Raw genomic sequence first — 26,530 nt, 5'->3', positions numbered from 1 at the left:
TGAGGTTATCTAAGATTTGCCAACTTAGGGCCCAGTCCTATCCAACTTTCCAGTGCCGGGGCAGCTGTGCCAATGGGGCATGTACTGCATCCTGTGTGGGGTGGCAATCACAGAGGCCTTCTCAAGATATTGGAACATTTGTTCCCTTACCTCAGGGCTGCATTGTGGCTGCACCAGTGATGGAAAGCTGGATAGGATTGGGCCCTTAGACACTTACAGTACAGTTGGCCCCATCTGACTAATTCCAGTCCCGGTGTAGCTCGAATGCTATTTCACATTGCAGCCATTTGGGTGGGGACCATGCTAGAATAATGGGGCTTGAACCACAGAGATGTGGGGATCGAGCAACCATCTTTCTGCATCATGGTCTGCCACTCAAATGGGGCTTTCAATAGGAAGAAGAAGCAAGGTCTGTATGTTACTCTTGTCCTTTTGTAGCTCTATATTAATCATCCCATTATTCTCACACATCTCATCTCATACTGGTGTGGAGCATTCAAGGCATTCTGAGGGGAATTTTTTTTTTTTTAGTGAAAGATTATTTTTTCCTTAGTTCTAACTTACATTAGTACCAGACCACAATCAAAGGATGTGTATGAAAGTCATGAGGCTCTTTATGAAAGGAAATACATTTTCTGCAGGTTAAATTGGATTTTTCATTGATGGAGGATGGTGGGAGAGATGCCTGCTCCAGGGCAGAGGTATACACCTCCTCTGAATAAATACAAGAAGAAAAAAAGCCTGAAATGACAGGCATTGACCCAAGAGAAAGCAGGATTGACTTGTCCACACTGGTAAGGTTGACTTGTAAAAGATATGAGAAATTCTGCCATTAGGACACCATATCTCTGGTGTGTCCTTGATAACAGAGGCACTTGGGGAGGACATTTCACAAGTTTACAAGCTGCAATGAGAGTTCCAGTAAAATTTGGGGATTTTCTTAATCAACCAGTTGAGGTTTTACTTCTGACTCCTCACCTGAGCAACTATCCGGGGTCTCTGCTTCACCAAAGTCTTGAGAATCTGGCACCCACGGTTCTTCTCCTTGTTCCAACTGGGAGATGAGGCCAGGCTTTGGGCCTGAAAATCCTGTAGGCGTGAAAAAATACAGATTTAGCAGAATTCTCTAAAACAGAGATTGACTTTTCACATGTCTATACCGATCTCGTCTGATCTTGGAAGCTAAGCAGGGTCAGGCCTGGTTAGTATTTGGATGGGAGACCTCCTGGGAATACCAGGTGCTGTAAGCTTATACCATAGTCTTTCGAGACTGAAGGTTGCCAACCATACCGCCCTATATTTACTTTTCACATTTCTATACTGCCCTTCCTCCAGGGTTGTGTACAAGGTTCCTCCCCTCCTTTTTGTCCTTTTGTACCTGTGAGCGGATGAGGTTGAGAGACAGTGTTGGGCCCAAGATCACCCGGGAAGTTTCATGGCCGAGCCGGGATTTGAACCTGGATCTTCCAGGACTAAGTACCTCTTAAACCACTACAACCCTCAGAAGTTCATCAAGGTATTCCTAAATGTAAATTATCGGTGGAAAAGCTTCTCTGGAAGACAGCTACAAGGAAGGATTGAGTGCATGCTTTTAGGACATCCTCTCAATGCTCATGAAGCAATGGCAAGGCCTGGTCAGTGTTGCCCTGTGTGAACCAAGAGCACCCTAGAAGAAATCTGCATTTTCATGTCATGCTAGGTTTCTATCAGCCCGATTCCAACTCCTTACGCAGCAATGCAGCAGCACTAGCACGGTTGCCGATGCATCCAGTAGGAGACTTTTGGCTGCTAGGAGGTCTCCTCTGGTAAAGGGACATTTGTCCCCTTACCCTGGGGTAAGCCCCAGCAGTCACTATAGGGCAACTCAGATCTGTGCCAGTTCAATCACTGGCACAAGTCCTCATTGCTCCATGAAGGTGGATCTGGCCAGGGAAGGGGATTGGGATTCAGTGTGTGTCACCCCTAATCCTGCCCCCCTCCTGGGCTTGATTCACCTTCCTCCCAATACAGACTGTATGTATAGGGTTTTTGTGTGAGAAGGAACATTTAACCATGGGAAACCCCACCTGACATGATACAGCCCATATGTAGGGCTGGTCAAGACCTCACTGAGGCAGTAAACATGTTCCTATCTCATAGATTATCCCGGCCTTCCAACTCCTAGAGAATAAGAATTACTTACCCAATGAGGCTACATTCCCATAATTCTCCAACATGACTTCCCTGTACAAGGCTCTTTGGTTAGGGTCCAGCAGCGCTCCTTGCCCTTCTGTGAAATATATGGCGACATCTTCAAATGTCACCAGCCTCTGCAGAAAAAAGTCCGTCTCTTTTACTTGATCTTTACCTTAGACATAGAGGAAAACATTTCTGTGCTGCCCAAGCAGATATTTCAACATTGTTACCACTGCCATAATTTTTTTTTTTTTCATTTTAGTTTGGCATTTTTGCTTAGATTCCTGTTTTTAGCCAAAGGAACGCTCTTGGAAAATATTTACAAGGTCGCCAGATATTTATAAGGCCTAAAAATTATTATTATTATTAACAGTATTTATATACCGTTTTTCAACTAAAAGTTCACAAAGCGGTTTACAGAGAAAAATCAAATAACTAAATGGCTCCCTGTCCCAAAAGGGCTCACAATCTAAAAAGATGCAAAAGAACACCAGCAGATAGCCACTAGAACAGACAGTGCTGGGGTGAGGTGGGCCAGATAAAAACAAAGATAAACTGAAACTTTAGTAAATTAATCAGTGAAGAAATTATTGAATTGCGATTCAGTAAATCACTGCACAAAGTCATACAAGATACAGTCTATCCAAACATGCTTGTGCAACAAATATACATTAAATGCAGTTGTACAACAAATATATCAAGACAAAATTATTTCAAACCACACTTACAAGTAACCATTAAATAACAAACTGTTAAATAACTCTTTCATTTCAGTATGAACTCAATACAGGTGTGTGCTGCTTAACAACGGACCGCATAATGATGGACTGCATATATGACGGTGGGGAAAGCACAACAAAGAGGCTCTTAATGAGGCAATCAAGTCTCCCATAGCCTGCAGCAGAGTGTTTGTTTACACAACAGAGAGGCTCTTAATGCAAAGAAGAGGAAGCCTATCTCCCGGTAGCCTGTGCAGCCAGCAAGTGTCTGGCAGAGAGTGTCTGTTTACACGTCAAAGGCACTAGATTGGGTGGGATGTTCGCTTAACAACCAAATCGAAAAACAAAAGGGATTGGAGAACCCATTGTTAAGTATCCCCATTGTTAAGTAGCGCTTACCTGTAATTCCCAATAAGGGAAAGATTTGAATAGAATTCTGTACTTTGGAATTTATTTATTTGAGGAATTTATACCCCACCTTTCCACCCGCTTAAGGGCCCTCAAGGTGGCTTACAAAATAATTTTTCAATACAATGAATAAAACAATGCTAAAACATTAATATAAAAACAATTAAAGCCATAAAAACAATGACTCAGTTGGATCACAGTTAAAATGATGTTTCATAAAAAGCACCAGTCCCCCCCCCTCCCGATATCAACATTTAAAAGCTTCCCTAAATAAAATAAATCTTGACGCCCAGCAAAAAGGACTCCAAAGAGAGAGCTATGCTCAATTCCAGGGGGAGGAAATTCCACAGATGGGGCGCCACCACCAAGAAGGCCCTATTTCTTGCGCCATCCTCTTCATCTCTACTGGCAGCACAGTTAGAAGTCTGTCATAAACATGCTCCATTTCTCTATTCTTTATCTGCCTAGCTGCTTGCTCTTACTTCAACAGTGTTGGTTCAGTTCATCAGCAAGGTTACAAGATAAACTTCTGAGAATATTTTCATTCTTTTTCCCCCCTTTTTACTTCATCAGGGAATGAGGAAAAAATTATAGCCTTCCCTTCCAAGAATCAGTAGCAGCTTGTGTTTATAAAACTGCAAGTAACCCTGTGCTTCCTTCAGCATCCCAACTATATGAAGGGTTAATCAGACAAACCTCCAAATTATTTAAAGGGCACAGCCTTAATGATATGCAGTTTACCCTTACAGAGCAAAATTGATGCAACAAAACTCATACAATTCCCCCAGCACCTAACACCAAACAAACAAATCTGCAACAAACACACACCCAAACACTTGGAAGAAACAGGATTTTTGTATTCTTACAAATCTACGGATAAGACAGGCAGAGCTTGCATTTCCAAGTTCCCATTTCTGAGCTCAAGCAGACAATTTAGTCAGATACTTTCATCTCAGTGGCCTAATCTTGTGCATGCTGGTTTTCAGCTATGCATCACTGACCCCAGTGGGGCTTGCTTCTATGCAAACATGCCCAGGACTGCAACCTCAATCCATGGCACCCACTCTCTGCTTATTCCTTGCCATCACAAACCCGTCAGCAGCTTCCTGAGCAAATCCTACCTGAGCTGGCTCCACCGTAGCCTTTTCCATTTCTCTGGGAAGAAAAACGAATCCAGAATCAAGCACAGACATCACTCCACACTATGTAGGGGTAAAAAGGGGTCAGAAGAAAGCAGAAACAACAACAAAAAAGATTAATTTTCCAAGATAACACAGACCTAAAAGATATTAAAATCTTTTTAGTATTTTTATAAGTTGCCTTTGGACTATTTACTAACAGGTGCATTAAAAATGCACACACACCTACACATCACTGTCCTAAGTCATTCTGGCAGGTAAAAGGCTTTCTCCAGCTCCTTCACTGAGCCATAATAGCAATCCAGACCCCTTAAACTGGTGGGTATTGCCATGTTGATGGATATAATATGTGCTTAAAATATATATTTGGACAGCTCACAGGCAGAATGAGGAATGAACTTTCACACAAAGAAACAAGCCAGGAATGGTATCAGACATCAGAAGCTGTTGTATACCATTGCAGAGATACCTGCTCTGACAGACAGCAATTCCAAGTACCAGCTTTCCTATCTAAGGCCCTTTTCTTACTAGAGAAATGACATTTTTTTAGGATGACTAGTTTGGGCATACAGCAAGACATTTGTCTGTGGATAAAGGACTTTTTGACAAATAGGCCACAGTCAGTTAGGATGGGCTCTTATCATTCTTCCACTCTGATATCAAACACAGGAGCTCCCCAAGGCTGTGTGCTGAGCCCCTTCCTCTATTCCCTGTATACACATGATTGTACCCCATCACATAACACCAATGAAATTATAAAATTTGCAGACGATATACTACAGTGGTGGGGCTTGTTAGTGGGAATGATGAGTCTGCTTATAGGAAGGAGGTACAGGAGTTGTTATTGTAGTGCAAAGAAAATAATCTCTCACTTAACATCAAAAAAACTAAAGAACTTATAATTGACTTCCGGAAAAAGAGGGATGTACACACACCATTATACATAAATGGTGAGGAGGTGGAGAGGGTTGCTAGTTTCAAATTCCTAGGTATTTACATCACAGAGGACCTCTGATGGACTATTAACACCAGCATGTTGATTTTAAAAAAAGGCACAAAAGCAGTTATATTTTCTGAGGAAGCTTGGGAGGTTAAATTTGTCACAGCAGCTGCTTATGTCTTACTATTGTTGCACCATTGAAAGTGTCCTAACCTATGATATTTTGGTGTGGTACGGAAATTGCTCTGTAGGGGACAAAAAAGCTCTGCAGAGAATTATTAAGATCGCGCAGCACATCATCAACCTTCATCTACCAGCTTTGGAGGAAATCTATACATCTCGCTGTCTGCAGAAGTCACACAGTATTCTGAGAGACCCCTTCCATCCGGCTCATAAGATCTTTGAACTGTTGCCTTCGGGTAGACAATACAGAACTATTAGAGCAGTACCACACGACTCCTGAACAGTTTTTATCCCGCAGCCATAATTACTTTGAATAAGGTGATATAGTTGTTACCATGCTCCTGGGCATTATGGTCTGTTATACCGTTTTTATATTATGATGCATGTTGTATAGAATGTGTGGGTGAGTGTGTAGAATATGATTGTTGGAATTGTAGTATATATTTATGCTTGTATCTCAAAGGTGCATAAATTTCGTTGTGCTGTAGCACAATGACAATAAATTTACTACTACTACTACTACTAGTAGTAGTAGTAGTAGTGATGCTGCAGACTGAACCCAGTGTCCTAAACATACAAGATTGCCACTCTGCTACAGCCTCTAGCCCTCTCTTGAGCCAGACAGCTCTTAGGATGAAGTCCCAGTTCCAGCGGCTTTCCATGACTTGGTTTTGTTCCCACTGCTCAGTAAAGTCAGGAGACTAAGATCAAGACCAAGTAGCTAAAGCCCTTGTTTCTTTTGTCATCTCTTGCAGTGTGTAAGGGGGGGGGGCTTGGCTCTCAACTGAGCTACCTGCTTGTGACACACAAGCCGGGATGCTACCTTTTCCAAAGCAAGCAAGCAAGCAAGCAGCTCCTGTTAAAGTCACTGTCCCAAGTGGTGTGTGTGTGTGGGGGGGGGGGTGATGGTGGTGGACCAAAGTCCTGCACTGGCAGGGTGACCAGATGACCAAAGCGCAAAAGAGAATCAGGCACCCCAAAATGTAGGATATCCAAGAAAAATGTAGGAAATGGCAAAATAAAAGCTAAAAAATCTCATATATGAATCTCATGGGGTTAATAGAAACACTATATTATTATCAATTTTAAAACTATATTACATATGGTTTATTACATATAATTTATTCATTCCGAGAAGGCTGAATGCTGCCTGCTCATAGGGAAAAGGAGGACATTTAAGTTCATTCCCATGACACAAGGCTAAAAAAGAGGACATGAGCTAGGAAAAAAAAAGACATCTGGTCACTCTGGGCCCTCCATGGAGTCCCCTGTCCCCCTCCCCATATAAACTGGCTACTGTCACACCAATTCTGGGGGTTCAGCCCAGTGGATCTTCTGGTGGGTGTGTGAGGACCAGCCTGGCTGATGGTGGCACCCCCAGGGGGCTGATGGACCCATTTGGGGAAAGGCTGGCCTGAGTCACCTTCTGGCCACAGATATGACCATCCTGGCCCCCCAGCATGAAATGCTCAGGTCACCCCCAACATCAGACCCTCCCCTACACATGAACAAGCACCCCCAACCCTCTTCCCTGGCTGTCACCCCATGTTCAGCTCCACCAGCTGAAGAGCTTTCAGTATTCTCTGCCCCGCAGACACTCCAGGGGGCTGCAAAGAAGACCCTTCTCCCCCAGCCCCACAAAGAAGCTCCCTCCCTCCCAGAAGGGCAAAAGCCTCCCACCCGCCTAACTTTCTTAAGAGTTCTTGCCTGAGAAGCCTCCCTGGCTGCCTCTCCTGACAATTCCATCACGTCTCCCGCCCTCAGCCAACCAAATCTCCCAAAGCAGGGACGGGGAGCGCAAGGGTTGCCGGGACATGTAGTCATCTTCATGCATCCCATTCCACTCCCATAAAACTAGAACTAAAGGGCTTCTGGGAGTCGTAGTCTTTCTTCTGCAAGTGTACTCAGCCACCCCATCACCCTGTACACTGCCTTATCAGACAAAATCCCCCAGCCCATAAGCTTTGTATGAGACATACAAAATTAAGCAGGGGTGGATAGAGGGATGCTCTTTTTCCTCACACAACACCAGAACAAGGGGACATCCATTAAATTGAGTGTTGGGACTGTTAGGACAGACATAAGGAAATATTTCTTTACCCAGCATGTGGTTAGTCTGTGGAACTCCTTGCCACAGGATGTGGTGATGGCATGTCACCTAGATGCCTTTAAGAGGGGACTGGACAAATTTCTGGAGGAACAGTCCATCACAGGTTACAAGTCATGATGGGTACGTGGATATAATGAATCTGTGGAACTCCTTGCCACAGGATGTGGAGATGGCATCTGGCCTAGATGGATTGGAAAGGGAATTGGGCAGATTTCTGGAGGGAAAGTCCATCAGGTTACAAGCTGTGATGGATATGTGCATGTAATTAGTCTGATGAGTCTGTGCAACCTCATGATTTTCGAAATGGGCTACATCAGAATGCCAGATGCAAGGGAGGACACCAGGATGCAGGTCTCTTGTTGTCTTGGGTGCTTCCTGAGGCATCTGGTGGGCCACTGTCAGATACAGGAAGCTGGACTAGATGGGCCTTTGGCCTGATCCAGCAGGGCTCTTCTTATGTTCAAGACAGGGCATAGGAATGCAGGTTCGTCTTATGTTCTTGTTCCCAAGAGCAGCTCTTCAGACACCTCTGGAAATGGACATTATCCTCAGTCAATCTATATAATAACATGGCTCATGGGTTCCATTGAGCTTAATGTCTATCTGAGTAAAAATCTCTAGTATTCATTCCAAAGAGATGCTGCATTAAGAGGGCACTTGGGTAGCGGAATTAAAATGTTTAGTAGCCAGTTGATATGAAGATTGTTGACTAACATTAAACTTCTTGGTTTGGGGAATAATCTTCTCAAAAGAAAACTTTTGAGATTTCTATGTGAAATAAGGATGGGACATACAAAAGAAACAGTTAAATGGACCCACTATTCTCTTTGTAGGAGAGGATGAAAATCAAAAGGAAGATCACTTTATGATAACTGAAAGCTCTTTATTCATTACTGGAATATACATAGTTTTATTATTAGCTTGAAAAATTACATTCAGACAGAACATACATATCTAGACATCACAGACTTCCCAGATCAGAAATATTCCAATTTAAACTCAAAAGCAGTCAGGTGAAGTTTATACATCCATTCCATCTATTGGATCACCCCAAATATTCAATATGTATTACACCAGTGGTTCCCAACCTTTTTAGCATCAGGACCTACTTTATTAAATGACACTGTAACGGGGACCCACCTAGCTTTGCCAAACTTTAAAAAAAAAAGAGATTTAGAAAGAAATATTTTAAAGTAATAACTTGAAAAAGATCCTCAAACATTTATCTCCCTATATTTGCACATCCTTAGAAACTGCAGGAGCTGAATTCTTTGAAGGGTAATTAGCAGCTACAGTATCTGATTTTTGAATAGCCTCAATCTATTCAAAAAAATAGATTTTTGAATACCTGATCTTTCCATCACCCTTTGGTGACCTACCAAAAATCAGATCACAGTCCACCAGTGGGCCCCAACGCACAGTTTGGGAACCACTGAATGAATTGTTAGAATGAATTCTGAATGTCAACCAAAGTTATTTTCAAATTATTCAAAAATATTATTCTATTTCATAGGTAGCAACTGTGGTCTGTTCATCCCTCAAGGACTCTAAAAGAACACCATCCAAGTGTTCTTTAAAAGACTGTCAACCCCTCAGACGTTTAACTTTTCATAGGCTCAAGGCCCTCTTAATCAAAGGTTTTGCCATTGTCCCTAAAGGAGTCAGAAGCATGTTTCAAAGCTTTAAATGTTTCAACCCCTGCTAATTGGGTAAGAGGCACTTTTTCAAGTGGGTGCTCCTTTTTTAGCAGGGGGAGAGTAACTGGCCCATCTCACCCCAGCACTGTCTGTTCTAGTGGCTGTCTGCTGGTATTCCTTTTGCATCTTTTTAGATTGTGAGCCCTTTTGGGACAGGGAGCCACTTAGTTATTTGATTTTTCTCTGTAAACCGCTTTGTGAACTTTTAGTTGAAAAGCGGTATATAAATACTGTTAATAATAAAGACCTTTTGATGTGGCTGAAATTGTGACATCAGGGTAAGCTGAGTCAATGACAGCCACAAAGGGTTGGGAGAAATTTGCGTGGCCAGAGCCACTGTCCTATCTGTGGTTTAACCAATGACATCAGCAAAGGCAGGACATGCAGAAATGGCAGAGGGAAAGCCCAGCTTTCATCATAACTTATTCATATCCATATTTGCTCTGAAATTATAGCAACTGTTATCCTGCACATGCCCGATCTCGTCTGATCTTGGAAGCTAAGCAGGGTCAAGCCTGGTTAGTACTTGGATGGGAGACCACCTGGGAATACTGTAGGTGCTGTAGGCTTATACCATAGTCTTTTGAGACTGAAGGTTGCCAACCATTATTATTATTATTATTGAAACATCTCTTTCGCAATTGCATTTCTTTGAGAACAGGATTTCTCACTTAAGTCTATCTCAGTTCCTGGTTGTTCTTGTTGTTGTATCAATAAATAAAATAGCAATAAAATGGCAGACAGGCACCAGTTGCTTGTCTTTTATCATACCTGAATAGAAATATCCATGGATGATAGTATTTTTCTTTTGTAAAACCATTTGTAAAATGTTCGTTTCCTGAACGATTGAATAGTGAGTGCATGGATGTTAAAAGCTTTCCTTAGTGGATTTTCCGGGGCTCCCTCCTTTGACCACAGTGAACCCCATCATCCATCTCTTTTTGTGTCCTTGATGGTGGCCTGTGTGGGGGATCTGGACCTGCTAGTCTGTGCCCCAAAATCTCTCAGATTTCATTCTGAAACGTTAACCCTACCTCAGTGTGTATTAGCAGCAGCTAGCCTAGAAACTCATCCTTTTGGTCTGAGGTTTTAATGCTCAGAAACCTGAGCATGGCTCCTCCCAGGGCAATACCATCAAAGTCCTCTTAGAGCTGAGAAGACATCTCCCTAAGCAGAGTCATCTTCCCTTTCAGCTTTGTCAAACTGCATTGCAACACCTGAACTTACCTGAATCAACTAGCATGAGGCAATCTTAGGCCAGGGCCAAGCTTTGACTTCTAAGTTGTGCCTTAGTTCCTGGAAATTTTTAACTCCTTCCTGTACCAAAAGGGCTTGACATTCTGCTGCTGCTCCACTGGTCAGACGGAGATAATAAAATGATCCAGAGCTGAAATCACTGGAGGGATTCCTATTTCATCTAGCTCAGTGATTGTCAACCTTTTTCATCTCATGGCACATTGACAAGGCACTAAAATTGTCAAAGTACACCATCAGGTTTTTGACAATTGACAAGGCATACCCTGCGACTAGTGGGAAGCTCAAATCTCCCATTGGCCCTATTAATAAATGACCTTCCCCCAAATTCCTGTGGCACACCTGTGGACCACTCGCGGCACACCAATGTGCCACATGTGCCATTTTCAGTGGTTGAAAATGGCTGATCTAGCTGGTATTCTGATTCCTAATTAACCCTTTCTGGGGGTGTTCCCTGGCATGGTGTTCAGGTCTTGGGGATCAACATTTGATTGAAAACAGAGAATCTTATTTTAATCAGTTTATTATTCAGTAAATCTGATTTTTGTAAAAGTACTACAACACTCCAAATCTACTTCAATTAAGTAATTATGACACATCAAAAGTGATAAATTAACCCAGTAATTGACATCAATCATTAGTGAATTGTCACAGGTCCCTAATTTGCCATTTCTTTCCTCACTTGATTGCAATGACTGTGGCCATCATACAGTACTATGGAAAACATTTACTGGACAATGTATGCGTTCCATAAAACCCACTCATCAATCACTTTATCCAACATTTAACTCAATAGTACACATACCAAATACCAATCATAGATACATATTCTCCAGATAATCTATCAGAAGTTACAATCCACTTCCAAGTTTCTTTATTTGTCAACATCCAACAAAAAGCTTTTAATCTTGGACACAATCCTGCCAAAGTCAGTAATAATTCTTAGCATTTGTATTAGCATTTGAATGCTCAGTGTTCACATGTATGGTCATGTTGTACCCCCTGTAAGTATTATTATCCCCAGTATGTAGATGGGAATGTTGAGGCTGAGAAACAGTCCTGCCAAAGGTCCTTATCCTATTCAACTTTCCAGTGCCAGTGCAGCCATACCAATGGGGTGTGATGGAGAAACAGTCACAGAGACCTCCACAAGTTATGGGAACATTTGTTCCCTTACCTCGGGGCTGCATTGCAGCTGCACTGGTGCTGGAAAGTTGGATAGAATTGGGCCCTAAGGCACCTGGTTTGTTCAAGGCAGAGGTGAGATTCAAACCAGGGATTTCCTGATTTGTAGCTCACAGCAAACCAGGGGGGCAGAGCTTTATAACAGTGGAAGAATCTTCCACCGTCATAAAATGGCTGCCTACAGAGCTCGTGGTGCTCCATTGGCTACCATTTTGCAAGTGCTACTTCAACAGGTTGCAGTACTACAACTCAGCAGCAACTGTTACCCTGCATGTGCCTGATCTCATCTGATCTCAGAAGCTAAACAGGGTCAGGCCTCGTTAGTACTTGGATGGGAGACCACCTTGGAATACCGGGTGCTGTAGGCTTATACCATAGTCTTTCAAGACTGAAGGTTGCCAACCAACTACAACTCAGCCACTGGACCCTGCAAGGCAGCAGTGGGGGCAAGGAGTGGGCTGAGAAGTGGAGAAAGGGGTGGGGTAGGAGAGGATCAGGGGGTGGGGAGGTGGCAGGAGGTGGTAGATCTAGTGGCAATGGCATGCACCAAATCTTTTTCAAGCCTCCCTGCCCCTTTTTCCTCCTCCGACTTGCACTAGACACAGGTCTGAGAACACCCATTGCAGAGCGGGAGGTTTATGGTGGGGCAAAGGAAAATAATTCCCCTTTCCCCTTGCAAGCCTCCTGATGGCCCTCCTGCGCTGAGTACAGCACATGTCTTTCCGGCATTGCTGCGTGGGGGGGGGGGAATAGATAAGATTGGGCTCTAAGGGCCCAATCCTATCCAACTTTCTAGTGCCTGTACAACCACAGTGTGGCCCTAAGGAAAGGGAACAAATGTTCCCTTACCTGGAGGAGGCCTCCATGACTGTTCTCGTTGGCATGGCTGCACCAGCACTGCAAAATTGTACAGGATTTGGTCCTTAATCTCTTAACAACTATGCTACGCCAAAATCTTTTTGAATTTTAAAAGGAAAATTAAATCTCTGCGAATGGCCCCTTGAAATAAACGAAAGTGCTTAAAGCTGGTTGGATTCTGCCCCTATTATCAGCGCTAAACCAAGCACATTGATCATGAAATGAAAGAAAGCTCTTCCTCGTGGTCCTTTAATATTTTCCCTACGTTTGAAAGGCTGTCTTCTCATTAAGGGCCCAATCCTATCCAACTTTCCACTATCAATGCAGCTGTGCCAATGGGCTGTGTGCTGCATCCTGCAATGCTCACGGTGGCCTTCTTAAGGGTCGCATTTAGGTTGCATTGGTGCTGGAAAGTTGGATAGGATTAGGCCCTATCTCTAGTCTCTACCTGGAGGTTTCCTCTACCTGGATTCACCTTTCACTCCTTCTGGTTCAGAACTCAATCCCTTGCTAGACGAAAAGGCTTCACCAATAGCAAGAATACACCTTAGATTCAAAAATGTATCATGCAAATCTCAAAACTTTAGGAACTTTGTAGTGACTGATACTTTGAGGTTATTGGTTTTCTTTTAAAAAAAGAAATTAAATCCAAAGCTTTACTGGAATAATTTGAGCAAGACCAAATCCTAGAGGATGAAAGACTGAAAATTTAAAATAGGATTTTTATATTAAAAAAAAAATCAATATGAGATTACAACAAGGTTATAAATTAGAGTACAAACATAACATAAATAGCACTGTTACGCTAACACTGGAGCAAAATATAAAGCACAAAGTGAAATATAGGGCAAAAATAAATACAAAGGTAGACAAACACAGTATAAAAACCAACAATACAGCAATAGGTAGGATGGCCCAGTACTGATGTAAAACTGGAGATCTCTAAACTGTGGTTAAGACTGAGCAGGCTGTAGCAATGTGCACTCTCCCCCCCCCCACTCCGTTTCATCTCCTATTTTAACTATTGTATATATTTATTTGACCTTAATGCAGTATACATATAGTTTTCCCAGGCAGTCCTCCATCTAGACCCAACTGTGTTTAGCTTCAGCAAATTTGATTCACTGTGTACTTTCAGACCCTGCTCTGGAACCAGGAGTATGTCTGCACTGACATTAATGGTGGTTAACACTGACCAAGTTTCCGTCTTCTCCAGGATTTGAAACCAGGTTAGCAAACTCCATTTGAGATGGAATCTGGTAAACAGTAGCCATGGTTAGAGATGGTGCCAACATATCCTTCAACCAAACTTAAGGAGAAAGGGGAAATAATTTGCTTGGAATGGGCAAGGCCTGGTGGAAGGGAAACATGTAATCCCACTCTCAGTCTCAACTGTGGTTCAGAAATAATCTCCAGAGTTGCAGTTGTCCCAGCCTGATGGGATCACAGAACAATTTAAACACATAAAAACAAACACATAAAGGCTGCAATCCTAACCACACTTTCCTGAGAGTAAGCTCCATTGAACAAAATAGAACTTACTTCTGAGTAGACCTGGTTAGGATTGTGCCCTAAGTATAATACTTGCCACCTGAAATAAGAGACAAGAAGAGGGGAATCTCATTCCTGCCAGTTTAATCAATGAGCAGAATTATTTGCTAGGGACAGAGGGGCTTAGATGCCACCATCACAGAGGAATTGTCAAGTTAGGGGGCATCCAGTCAACAAAATCTACTTTTGCAGTGAAAGCATTTTTTGTTTTGCATGCCTACATGTGAGGTTCTCATGTCCACTGGGGCCTTCAAATAAATAAAAGCCATTAGATAGCTCACCAGCAGGCAATCCAACAACATCATTCCCTCAGTTTTGCTCCTAAGGATTCCTTAATCCATGATGCCATGGTGTCATGGCATGATGTGAAACCATGATGCGTATGTGCATGATGGAAGCCATGATATGTATGTGCAACCTCCTGATTTTAGAAATGGGCTATGCCAGATGCAAGGGAGGCACCAGGATGCAGGTCTCTTGTTATCTGGTGTGCTCCCTGGGGCATTTGGTGGGCCGCTATGAGATACAGGAAGCTGGACTAGATGGGCCTATGGCCTGATCCAGCAGGGCTGTTCATATGTTCTTAATCAACACTTCTTTCTTTAAACCATTTGTATCCCGTATTTTTGGTATGAATACTATATTATGAAAATTATGGTTAGAACCAGCAGATTTGACAGGCAGACAGTGTGTAGGGGTGGAACTACCTACTGCAAGGTCCCCCAAAGGCAAGTATGCCTTGCACAGAGGCACAAGGCACCCCTCTTCTCCAGCATCCCACCAGTGAGTGCAGGCTGCTTGCTACTACGGAAGAGGGCCATTTTTGCCATCGCTGTAGCAATGTCTCCGTAGGGTACTGCTCTTCATCACAGGGGTGAGTGGCAGCCATTCACTTATATGGGGCTGCACTTGGAAACAGTAATGGGACAGGACTGGGAAACCTCTTCCCTGCTCATGCTGACCCCACTCATTAAGACAGAAGCCCCCACCCATCTGCATAGTCCAACTGTGGGTTTTGTTTCTTAGTCATTCTAGAGCAGAGGCCAGATCCAGCCCACCGCCCAAGTCATCCAGTTTTCCCAGACCTCAGCTTGGGAGGCAAGGCTACGCGGCACAGGGACTCTGTGAAGCTGGGCAGGCAGCCTTGCCATGCCCTGTCTTGAGGTCCACAATGATAAAAGCAGACTACAGGCAGTGGTGTCACTAGGGGGGTGCCATGCCCACTGCATGGGAGGAGGTCCATGAGGGGGTCATGCGCTGGCCTCCCACACTGGGTGATGCAAACCCTAGTGACACCACTGACTACAGGTATTCCAGGATGCCTCCTCCATGGCTTTGTTTTTGAGCAAGACACTCAAAACCTAAAATACTAATCATTCATTTCTCCCAATCAATTGTAGACCAATGGTGAAGGGCAGATGTTAAAGTTTTTTTTAGAGCAGTAAGACTGGTTTGGAATTGCACTCACGGTGTTCGGTACAATGGTATGTTTCTCCATTTGCTGAAAATGCAAAGCTCAACACATTTGCAGCATAGTTCATTTTGAGCCAGGGGAATGCCAGGCGCAACGAGTGCCAGTTAGGCAGTGCCCATGGAATTACCAACACCCCTTCCCATTTCCAGTTTCAACAGCTTTTAAAACGCTTGTACTCCCTTTTTCTCTTTTTAAAGTGAAAGAGAACCATAAATTACATGTCAGTGCATTTTTTCTAAAGGAAGACTGCCCATTGTAAACATGCGGAGGGAAGACAGCTGAAACAGTGTTTAACTTGCTACTGTATACATCTATCATGCAAATTGCAAAGTCAGGCTCATCCCCCTGTGACTGCTCTTTCAGCACTGTACTTGCTTTAAAATACTATGAAGCGTCTAAAGGTCAAATCCTATCCTCGAGATATGCCAGCATATCACCAGCCACACCAGCCGGCTGGCATGGAAATCAGTCCGCCAATAGATTCCCTTTGGATGCTGGTGCAACATCAGAGAAAGACAAACAGATGTCACTTGGATGCCACTCAGATGCCAGACAACAGACTACCTAAAGCCAGAAACATGCGATGCCAATGATAAAGCTCATGTTGATAAAAGGAAGCCCATTAGAGGAAGCCCATAAACATAACAACATAAGAAGAGCCCCGCTGGATCAAGCCAAAGGCCCATCTAGTCCAGCTTCCTGTATCTCACAGTGGCCCTCCAAATGCTCCAGGGAGCACACAAGACCACAGGCACAGCCTGCGTCCTGGTGCCCTCCCCTGCATCTGGCAATCAGAGGTAGCTTGCCTCTAAAACCAAGAGCTTACACATACCTACTATGACTTGTAACCCATATTGAACTTCTCCTCCAGAAATTTGTCCAATCCCCTCTTAAAGGCATCCAGGCAAGATGCCATCACTACTTCTTGTGGCAAAGAGTTCCACAAACCAACCACACACTGGGTAAAGAAACATTTTCTTCTGTCTGTCTTAACTCTCCCAACACTCAGCTTTCATGGATGTCCCCTGGTTCTGGTGTTATGCGAGAGGGAAAGGAGCGTCATAAAGAACAAAGACCGTCATAAAGAACAATCAGGAAGGGAAGGGCAAAACAGCAGAAAACTGGACCTTCTGCTACCCCCCTATCATGTCCACTTTCCTACAATGGAACATACGATACCGACATCTGACAGCCAATGAAAGCACATCCATCCTGGTACTAAAGCCTCTGTCAGGGAGACTACAGCTCAGCCGAGAAGACACATGACACAGGGCCTATGGCATTCCTTGCCACTGTGCTACTGGGGGCACACCTCCTGGGCCCACTGCCACCCCTCACAGAGACCTTCTGAGGGTTGGGGAGGCCGTAGGCCTTTTAAGGCCTTCTGGAGGCTGAAAACTGTCACTACGCCAAACGCCAGATGTGATGAGTTATGGCCTCCAGGAGGCTTCTGAGGGGAGGCAGCATCTCCAGGGGGACACCCAGGCATGGGGGGAGAAGCAGATGCCGCCCCAAGGCACCTGCCGCCCTGGACCATGTGACCCTTGGACTCCCCCGCCAGGTATGCCACTGCATGGGGCTATAGCTCTCTAGTCCCTCAAAGGGGAACTGTGGTGATGGAAAGCCATGGAGAAAAGGCATAGCCAGGAAGCACTTTGCACAGGCAAAGGTGATTGATGGGGTGAAATGCCAGGCGGTGGGTTCTTGGCCTATCTCTTGCTATGGTTCAGTGGTTAGTGAGCAGCTCTGTAGATTGGCTGATGTGGGTTCTTCTTTTGTAGCTGCCATGGGTGTTTCTGGCCAGTCATGCAAAATGTGCCTTTCTTACTGCTTAGGACAAGTCCCTTAGCTGGGCTCAAACTCATCGCTCCCAGCCAGTGTCTTTGTGGAGTGACCTGCCAGCACCCTTCTTGGCCTGAGTGCTGTTGAGTACCCCTGTGGCCCCCTTGCTGCTGACGCCACTGCAACTCCTGCAGGAGGCAGGTAGGTATGCTGTAGTACCCTTGTGTCATGGTGTGTGCATGTGTCAGTGTGTACTGACCTTGGGACATCTCCCCATGGTTGGGGAGTGGGGTGCCTGTTGCTATGTTGCTCATTCCTAGTGGCTGGCAGCAGGAAGTGTTCCCTCCCCACGACACTGGCCACTCATTGGCCCTGCATCTGCCCCAGGCAGCACTTCTCTGACTGCAATGATTGGCCATCAAATGGATGCCACGAGGATGCTGCTGTCAGGACGCTACTCCGTGGGTAACAGGCTGTTTCTGTGGTTGTCACTGGGAAGCGCTGGACCACCACTGGCCTGCCAGAACAGACTCGGCATTTGGCCATTCAATGGCCGCCATTGTCATGTCAACACTGGTACACAATTGGTGTGGCTTTGCCGGGATGGGCTTTGGGTACGACGGGCTTTGTGCCGGAGCCCTTGTGCCATTGATGCAATGTCTGAGGTGGATTGGACCATAAGCCAAGTGGACTGTGTGAGGTTGAGTATTACTTTCAAAGGAACATAAGAACATAAGAACAGCCCCACTGGATCAGGCCACAGGCCCATCTAGTCCAGCTTCCTGCATCTCACAGCGGCCACCAAATGCCCCAGGGAGCACACCAGATAACAAGAGACCTCATCCTGGTGCCCTCCCTTGCATCTGGCCTTCTAACATAGCCCATTTCTAAAATCAGGAGGTTGCGCATACACATCATGGCTTGTACCCCGTAATGGATTTTTCCTCCAGAAACTTGTCCAATCCCCTTTTAAAGGCATCCAGGCCAGTCGCCATCACCACATCCTGTGGCAAGGAGTTCCACAGACCAACCACACGCTGAGTAAAGAAATATTTTCTCTTGTCTGTTCTAACTCTTCCAACACTCAATTTTAGTGGATGTATAATTTTACTAACCTTGAATCATTCAGAATGAAGTTCATCTGTGTGGGCTACTTGACACTAACAACATTTCCTTTCTCTATATGTTTTTCACTGCTCCTAAGGCGTTCATAGGATTTCGCTCCCAAGTGAACTCTCTGGTGCACACGAAGATGGGAGTGTCGAGCAAAGCATTTCTCACACTCCAAGCACTTATAGGGTTTCTCCCCTGTGTGGACTCGCTGGTGTTTCACCAGGTTTGAGAGCTGAGCAAAGCATTTCTCACACTCCAAACACTTGTAGGGTTTCTCGCCGGTGTGGACTCTTTGATGACTAACGAGGGCTGAGCGCTGAGCAAAACATTTCCCACACTCCGAGCATTTATGGGGCTTCTCTCCCGTGTGGACTCTCTGGTGATTCACAACATCAGAGTGTATCGCAAAACACTTCCCACACACCAAGCATTTATAGGGCCGCTCTCCCGTGTGGATTCTCCGGTGTTTCACCAGATCTGATTGCTGAGCAAAACACTTCCCACACTTTAAGCACTTGTAGGGTTTCTCCCCCGTGTGGACTCTCTGGTGATTCACAAGGTTCGACTGGTGGGCAAAGCGCTTCCCACACTCCACGCACTTGTAGGGCTTCTCCCCCGTGTGGACTCTCTGGTGGTTCACAAGGACTGACTGACGAGCAAAACACTTGGAACACTCCAGGCATTTATATGGTTTTTCTCCCGTGTGGACTCTTTGGTGATTGATAAGGACTGAATGACGAGCAAAGCATTTTTCACATTCCGAGCATTTATAAGGTTTCTCACCGGTGTGGACCCGCCGGTGCCTGACAAGTTGTGATCTCTGGGTGAAACATTTCACACACTCTAAACACTGGTAGGGTTTCTCTCCGGTGTGGATTCGGTGGTGGTTCACAAGCACTGACTGACGAGAAAAACATTTCCCACACTCTGAGCATTTAAAAGGTCTCTCGCCTGTGTGGACTCTCTGGTGTTTCACCAGCTCTGAATGATGAACAAAATATTTTGCACACTCAAGGCACTCGAACGGTTTCTCTCCCATGTGCACCGTCCGGTGGAGAATGAGATCTGATTTCTGAGGAAAACATTTTCCACACCTGCGGCACGAATTCTTTTTCCTCAAGAAACCTGCTGGGGCAAGAGGCAAAAACTGGCAGGACTGACTCTTGACCTCAGAAATCTGAAGACTAGACAAACAGAGGAGGGACAGACTGCAAAAACCTTAAAGAAATTGGAGTACCTAAAACAAGGAGGCACAGCACAAGAGACCCTGCATTCCTGTTTCATTGTATTTATTTTCTATCAAACACTTGTGTGGGGCTTTCTATAAAGGATCACTTGGAATTAAAAACAGTGTGAGGGGGCTTGAATGGGAGATCTGGCTATAGGGCCCCAAACACCCAACTTTTTGCACCAAAGGGACAGCTCACCAATATAAGGAAACGCTGGATGATCTTTGCTGCTCTGTAGCACCACCCAGATAATGGTCACAAAGGTGTACTTCATCATCAGCTGAACTGGACCAGTTCAATCAGACCCAGGATCCAATGGGGCCCAGCTGGTCTTTGACAGCTACAAAGAGCTGGGGTAAGAAGACCTGGGTTCAAAGCTCTGCTCAACCAAGAAGTCTGCAGGGAGACCATGGATCAGACAGAATCTCTCAGCCTAACCTACCTCACAAGGTTGTTGCAAGGATAAAACTGGGTTTGTGTGTTGGGGAGAGAATCCTGGCAGAAGACTGGGATAGATAGAAATGTAACAAATAATGACTAGAATTTCTCCCCATTCTGGGCAACTTGGCAGACAGAGGAGCTGCTCTACAGACTCCTGCGCCTTACCGCCCTTCCTTCTCCTGGACATCACTTCTTGTCGCATCCCATATAACACAGCATATTCTATGCACAGATGGCATCTTCACTTGGATGCATGTTCAGATGACATTGGAAAGCATGTCTCTGTCATAGCCACAGCTGTGACAGACCGCAGGTCTCCTTAGCAGGCCTGGGGTGGCTAATTTTACAGCAATGCACCAGTATAGAAAAGGAATGCACCATTTTAGATTGGCAAGATCTGTCCTATGCTTAGCTCAAGAAAAGTCTGTTCTTTCTGGGGAGATTTCTAGTTAGGTCTGCAAAGCCTGAGGACGACGATGCTGTAAATACAGCAGGATGAACTTTTGCTCTAGGAAGACCTGCTAATGATCTCTGCGAGATATTTTCTACTACTCTTACAGCAACAGGGAATTTACCCCAGTCTCCTACTGTCCTCCTCCAGTCTCTCCCTCCCAGGGTCTCAGCAGAAGCAGCACTGCTAAAGGGGCAACATGGAGAAAGCCCAGTTGCCACATGGGCCAGGTAAAGATCTTCCAGGGGGCATATGCAGCCCCCTGGTCAGCTACTGAGAGGATGTAGTCTTTCAAAGGAAAGGGAGAGGAAAGCCTTCTAGATGTTGAGATGGTTGAAGTAGTTGGTTGGTAAGATGGTTGGTAAGAAGTCAGCAACACATTTGAATAGGATGACTGAGGTCATCGCTTACCATCTAAGGGGATGGGGCAGGGGGCAGATTAGAATACTTCCAGCAGATTTATTTATCAACTGGCTCAGTCCAATCCCTCACCTGAGCGGCTACCAGCTAAGTGGTTGTCATCCACGCCTTGAGAATCTGGCACCCATGGATCGTCACCTCGTTCCAGGCGGGAGATCAGGTTTGGCTTGGGGACCGGAACTCCTGGTCATAAAAGAAGCATCAGAAGGAATTGGGTATTTATGGCAGTATCTTGCTGGCCAGCTTGCATTCTGTCAGCACAGAGACACGTTTCTGACAAAAAGACAAAACCTTCCCCCCAACTTCCCAAAGTCTTCAAGTATGACGTTTACACTGTACTCCTGTGCATGTCTACTCAGAATTAAGGTTCATTACATTCAATGGGGCTTATTATCAAGACAGTGTGTATAGGATTGCAGCCCTAATATGCCCATGACACCATTTTCACCCTGTCAACTGCCTTAAGAGTTGCTTGAAATGATCACTGTAGAGGATTATTTCCTGTCTTTCTTAACTGCTATTGCAAATACTCATCCTAAGCATCTTAAGTTAGTCCACCCCAAAGCTAATTATTACGAGTCTTAACTCAGAAATGACTAAGAGGTTTCAGCAGCCTGCCTAACCTACTGGCCTTCAACCATTTTGGCGGACACTTCAGCCCTCTCCAGGTGTGATCTCCCCAAAGTCACTAAACACAGAGACAAGTTACACCTTTCACTATCAATATATTCAGGCTCAAATCCTAACCAACTTTCCAGCACTGACATAGCTGTGCCAAGGGGGCATATGCTACATCCTGCAGTTGGGGGGCAGGAATGTCCATTAGTCTTATGTACCCAACACAATGCATTATGCTGAACTAGCAAGGTTCATTTTGGGCCTTAGGGAAATCTCTTTCTTTCACAACCTAACCCACCTCACAGGGTTGTTGTGAGGACAAAACATTATACATCTATCTGGTAACTTGCCTTTATCTCCTGTGAGACAATAGGAAGGAAATCTAAGAAGAAAAAATTATGAAGTACATTTCACTCTCCCAAAAATCTAAAGGACCATGGGAAAAGACAGATCAGTATCAATACTTTAAAATTGTCCAGCTTAAAAGCAGGTTCTTTACCTAAAGAGGCCACATTCTCATAATTCTCCAGCATGACCTCTTTGTACAAGGCTCTCTGATCTGGGTCCAGCAGAGCTGCTTGCTCCTCTGTGAAATACACAGCCACATCTTTAAAGGTCACCAACTTCTGCAAGAAAAAAGGGGGCTTTTCAGAGTGGACCCGCTGCTCTAAATATGTTACACCTGTCTTCACTCACAGTTACAAGCAAGGAACGCCACCAGTCCTCCTACAAGTACCATTCCTGGAGTTTATAGGGCATTTTCTCCCTCTGTCTTCCCCCTTTGGAGGAGATCTTTGAAGAAGTCTCTTTTGTACATTCCTACCTGTGCTGGCTCCACTGCAGATCTCCACCGACCTCTGGAAGGGGGGCCCGAGCCAGACAAAAACATGGCCTTCATTCTGTGCGCTGGAGGGAGGGTGAGAAAATCAAAGGCCAGGAGGTTAATTTCATGCACACGCACAAAAAGGTACCTGTTGTCTAAGGTTGACTTCTTTAATTGTTATTTCAGTTCTTTAATTCTTATTAATTTAAGCCAGCAAATCAAATAGAAAAACAAAACCTCCTCACAGATCCCAATAGTCTTGGTCTTGCGGGCCCCCCTCCCCACTTCCTCTCATCACCTCCATTCAGCACCAGGTACCTCTCCCACCAGTGGCTATGTCACCTTTTTTGTTTCTTACAGCCCAATCCTAACCCCCCCCCCCCAAATTGGTGTAACTAGCTTTGCACTAGCAGAGGCTGCTTTATGGCTCTCACAAAATAGCCTCCACTGACACGCACTGCAGGCCCACCTGCAGGGCGGCCACAGCAGCCTCCTGTGCACCGGTGGGCCCACAGACACCCACCAGAGCAGGTAAGCCCATGCAGTGGATTGGAGGGAGGCAGGAAGTGGGTTAACTGGGTGGGGAAAAGGCGGAACAGGTGGGCAGAAGGTGGCAGGGATGGGGTGGGAAGGAGGGTGGAATTGGTAGCAGTGGTGCATGCCAAATCCCAAACCCCTTTCCTGAACCCTGATCCAACTTCATGAAGCAACACGGACTTGCACCAGCGATGAAGCTAGCACAGGCCCAAGTTGCCCCATACTGGCTTCTGGGGCTTATCCCAGGGCAAGGGAAGAAATGTCCCCTTAACCTGAGACCAACAGCAGGCACAAATCCCCTGCAGGATGATGCAGAAGCCCCGCTGCATTGTCATGCCGGGATTTAGGTAGGATTGGCTGCCCATGGGAATATTATTTAAATAAAGAGCAAATAGCCGCCACTATTCCCCTGTCATTGTCACACAAAGAGGGATACCGTTTTGAAAATAGTGACAGATGTGGCACACACACACCACCCAAAAAGAAGGAAAATATGCTACTGTTTTAGACATTTGCACATTAGATTGCCTATTAGAATTCATTTAGTTATGTGATCAAGATTTGCTTGATTGGTAGACAGCCCTAATAATAATAATAATAATACAGGTATTTATATACTGCCTTTCTTGGTCTTTATTCAAGACTTTATTCAAGGCGGTTTACATAGGCAGGCTTATTTAAATCCCCGTAGGGATTTTTACAATTGAAAGGAGGCTCTATCTTTCAAGAGCCACAACAATTCAGATGTTTCGTTCTGATCTGGCCTCCATCCTGGCCTCCATCCTCCCACGCTCAGAGCAGATGGAATAGCTTGGCTTCAGTTTGTCATCTGCTTCAAGGTCGCACGGTGCCTCGAACTGGCGACCTTGTGGATGTTATCTTCAGGCAAATGGAGGCCCTACCCTCTAGACCAGACCTCCTACATACACGTTTACACATTTTTCTTTCTCCCCATGTACGTATATCTCTGCTGACTGAAATGCTTCAGGATCAACAGGAGGTCTCTTCTGTCACTATCCACCTGTTTGACCAGAAGGTACCACCAAATTCTCCATTGGTCTTGCAGCAAGTGGCCTCAAAGACCTCCAGTAGAGACGTGCAGTGGGTGGGGAGGCGCAGAGCCTTCAGATCAGAGTGGGAAGGCGCATGGATTGTGAGTGCTTGGGTGCCTCACAAGGTGGCAGTGCTTTTCAAAGGACTCCAGTGGGGAGGCTCTGCCTCACCTGCCTCCCTACCCACCACATGTCCCTGGCCTCCAGAACCTCAAAGCTGCAAGTTCAGGAGATGTACCATAGCATAAGCTCACCTCCATGAAGTATTATCCTTAGTTAGGGGTGGGTGGGTGGGTGGATGGGTGGGGTGTTCATGCACATGTTTATAGAGAGAGAGAAAAGAACAACAATTGGTAAACAGTGGGGACAAACAGCTATGAATCACAAGAAGTCTAGACAGTGATCATTCAAGATAAAGCTGAAATGTAAACACCGTATAGAACTTGGGGAATAATTTTAGCTCTGAGTACCTCCAGAGCTGCTGGAACATAAGAATTACCCCTATTATGGGGGGGGGAGAATCTATAGCTGGTTGGGCGGTGCACTTCACATTGTCTCTAACTGCTCTGCACTGGGGAACCCAAGGAAATTTGTAATGAAAATGAACTCCTAAATACTTACCGGTAAATTGTTTTACTTGTTCTATTTCATTACCTCCAATATTCCAATTAAATTGCTTCCTGGATTTACCAAATGTGGACAAGATTAGCAGAGTGACAGTTCCCAAGGGTAGTAATTGGGGATAAAATCCTCAGACATCAGCTGAGTTAATTAAGTTTGCAATGTGACCAGAGAACCATTGTCTCCGTGCATGGTTCACTCTGCAATCTGTCACCCTGCCTGCTGCAGATTCCTCTTTGACTTTGGTTAAAAAGCATCACACACCCCCGCCCCGCCCCGCCCCGCCCCACCCCTGCTATTTTATTCCCCAAAAGGAGAGCAGACTCTCAGCAAGGCTTCTACCTGCCCCACCATCTCCATTTCCTCCCTCCTTTGACAGGGTCTCCTTACTCCTGGATTTTGGCTCTTCCCCAGCCCTGCTCCAAGGGGAAGGGGGGGAGGGCCTGAAACAAAGAGAATTCCAGAGTCCTGCCCCTGCCTCCCCCCCCCCATCCAGCTCCATAACCCAAAGGCACCAGAAACAGACAAGGGGGATGAAGCCCCCCACCCCACCCCACCCCACCCCTTTCCTCACCAGCATTTGCAAACTGCGCAGATGCTCCTGGAGGATACTGCTGCAATTCATCAACAAAGCCCCCCTTCCCTCCCCCATTCCAATTTCCAGCCAGACCTCTGAGTAACAGGCAGCCTACTCGTTGCTGGGACTTGTAGTCCAACTCCCCTTTATTCTCCCCTGCACAAAACCAAGCATAAGGAATTCTGGGAGCTGTAGTTTTATCCCCTTATATCCCATCCTCAGGTTTGCAACTGTTTTGAGTGGGATAAGATGGGCATGACTTGCTGGAGAATTCACTGGATTCTTTAAGTCAGTAACAGCACATCATTTTTAACTATTCATAAACTGTCCATAGGCCCTTACTGAGTGAGCAAGAAGGGCAATAGGATGCAATCAGCTGCAAGGCATCAGGCTCAGCAGGAGGTAAACTGAGAAAGTGGCCTGAGGCATATGCAGGTACTGTATTAATGTCTAGGCCAGTGCTTCTCAAAGTATGTTCTCCTAGAAGCCTGAGGGCTCCCTGAGACCTCTTCAGGGGCTCCACAAGCACACCGTAAGCGGCCCCCATCTGTCCCTGCCCAGTGTTCTCATCTGTCCCCCTTGCCTCGCTTGTTCATGGCCCTCTTGTTCCAGCTCTTTGTATTTGGCATTGGGCTTGGTGCTGCACCACGCCATGCACGCGCCTGCGCTCCCAAGATTCCTTTGAGAAGCATAAAGTGCTCCAGACCAGACAGCTCAACCAAACTGGTCTAAGCCATTGTCTTTCCCAATGGCTGTGAATGTAGTTCATGTTACATTAAGGCAGGGGTTGGCAACCTCTTCAACAAGGGGGCTGGGTGTTTGGCCAGCACATTGTGACAGCGCAGAACTCGGTTTGGGAGGCTTTGCCTCCCCCACACCAAATTTGCCATGTGCTGGACAGGTACTGGCAAAGCTGTGGGTCCCTGTGCAAGTGGCATGGGTGAGGGGGTGGGGCCAGGATCCGGCACTTACGCCGGACTCAATCCCCGGTATGGGGCAGCTCCGGGTTGCTCGGATCTGCACCACCTCCTGAGGTGGTGCAGATTCTAGTAGCCCCATTGGGGCTGTTATGGCTTTATCTGGGGTAAGGGAAAGGAATTCCTAATGCCCAGGGTTGTGCTGCTTCTGGCCTCAACCCTGCTCTGAATGTGGGACAGGCCCACTGGCCTGCCT

General features: G+C 45.6%; 1 protein-coding gene and 1 pseudogene across 1 annotated transcript in view; one reads left to right on the top strand and one right to left on the bottom strand.

Moving 5' to 3' along the window:
- The window catches only part of LOC136642153 (zinc finger protein 420-like), a 28,846-nt gene extending 3,407 nt beyond the window's left edge, over positions 1 to 25,439 (bottom strand). Inside the window, exons 1-5 of the mRNA XM_066618410.1 lie at positions 25,355 to 25,439; positions 22,571 to 22,653; positions 22,247 to 22,373; positions 21,202 to 21,312; positions 18,724 to 19,713 (exon numbers count right to left, since the gene is read on the bottom strand). Coding sequence (XP_066474507.1) covers positions 18,724 to 19,713; positions 21,202 to 21,312; positions 22,247 to 22,373; positions 22,571 to 22,645 — 1,303 coding nt within the window. The 5' untranslated portion in view covers positions 22,646 to 22,653; positions 25,355 to 25,439. The remainder of the gene's footprint in view (positions 1 to 18,723; positions 19,714 to 21,201; positions 21,313 to 22,246; positions 22,374 to 22,570; positions 22,654 to 25,354) is intronic.
- LOC136642666 (5S ribosomal RNA) lies at positions 12,059 to 12,178 on the top strand (annotated as a pseudogene).
- Positions 25,440 to 26,530: the final 1,091 nt, after the last annotated feature.

Source organism: Tiliqua scincoides, chromosome 2 (assembly GCF_035046505.1).
Source record: "Tiliqua scincoides isolate rTilSci1 chromosome 2, rTilSci1.hap2, whole genome shotgun sequence".
Classification (NCBI taxonomy): domain Eukaryota; kingdom Metazoa; phylum Chordata; class Lepidosauria; order Squamata; family Scincidae; genus Tiliqua; species Tiliqua scincoides.
This window is presented reverse-complemented; position numbering and strand designations above follow the sequence as displayed.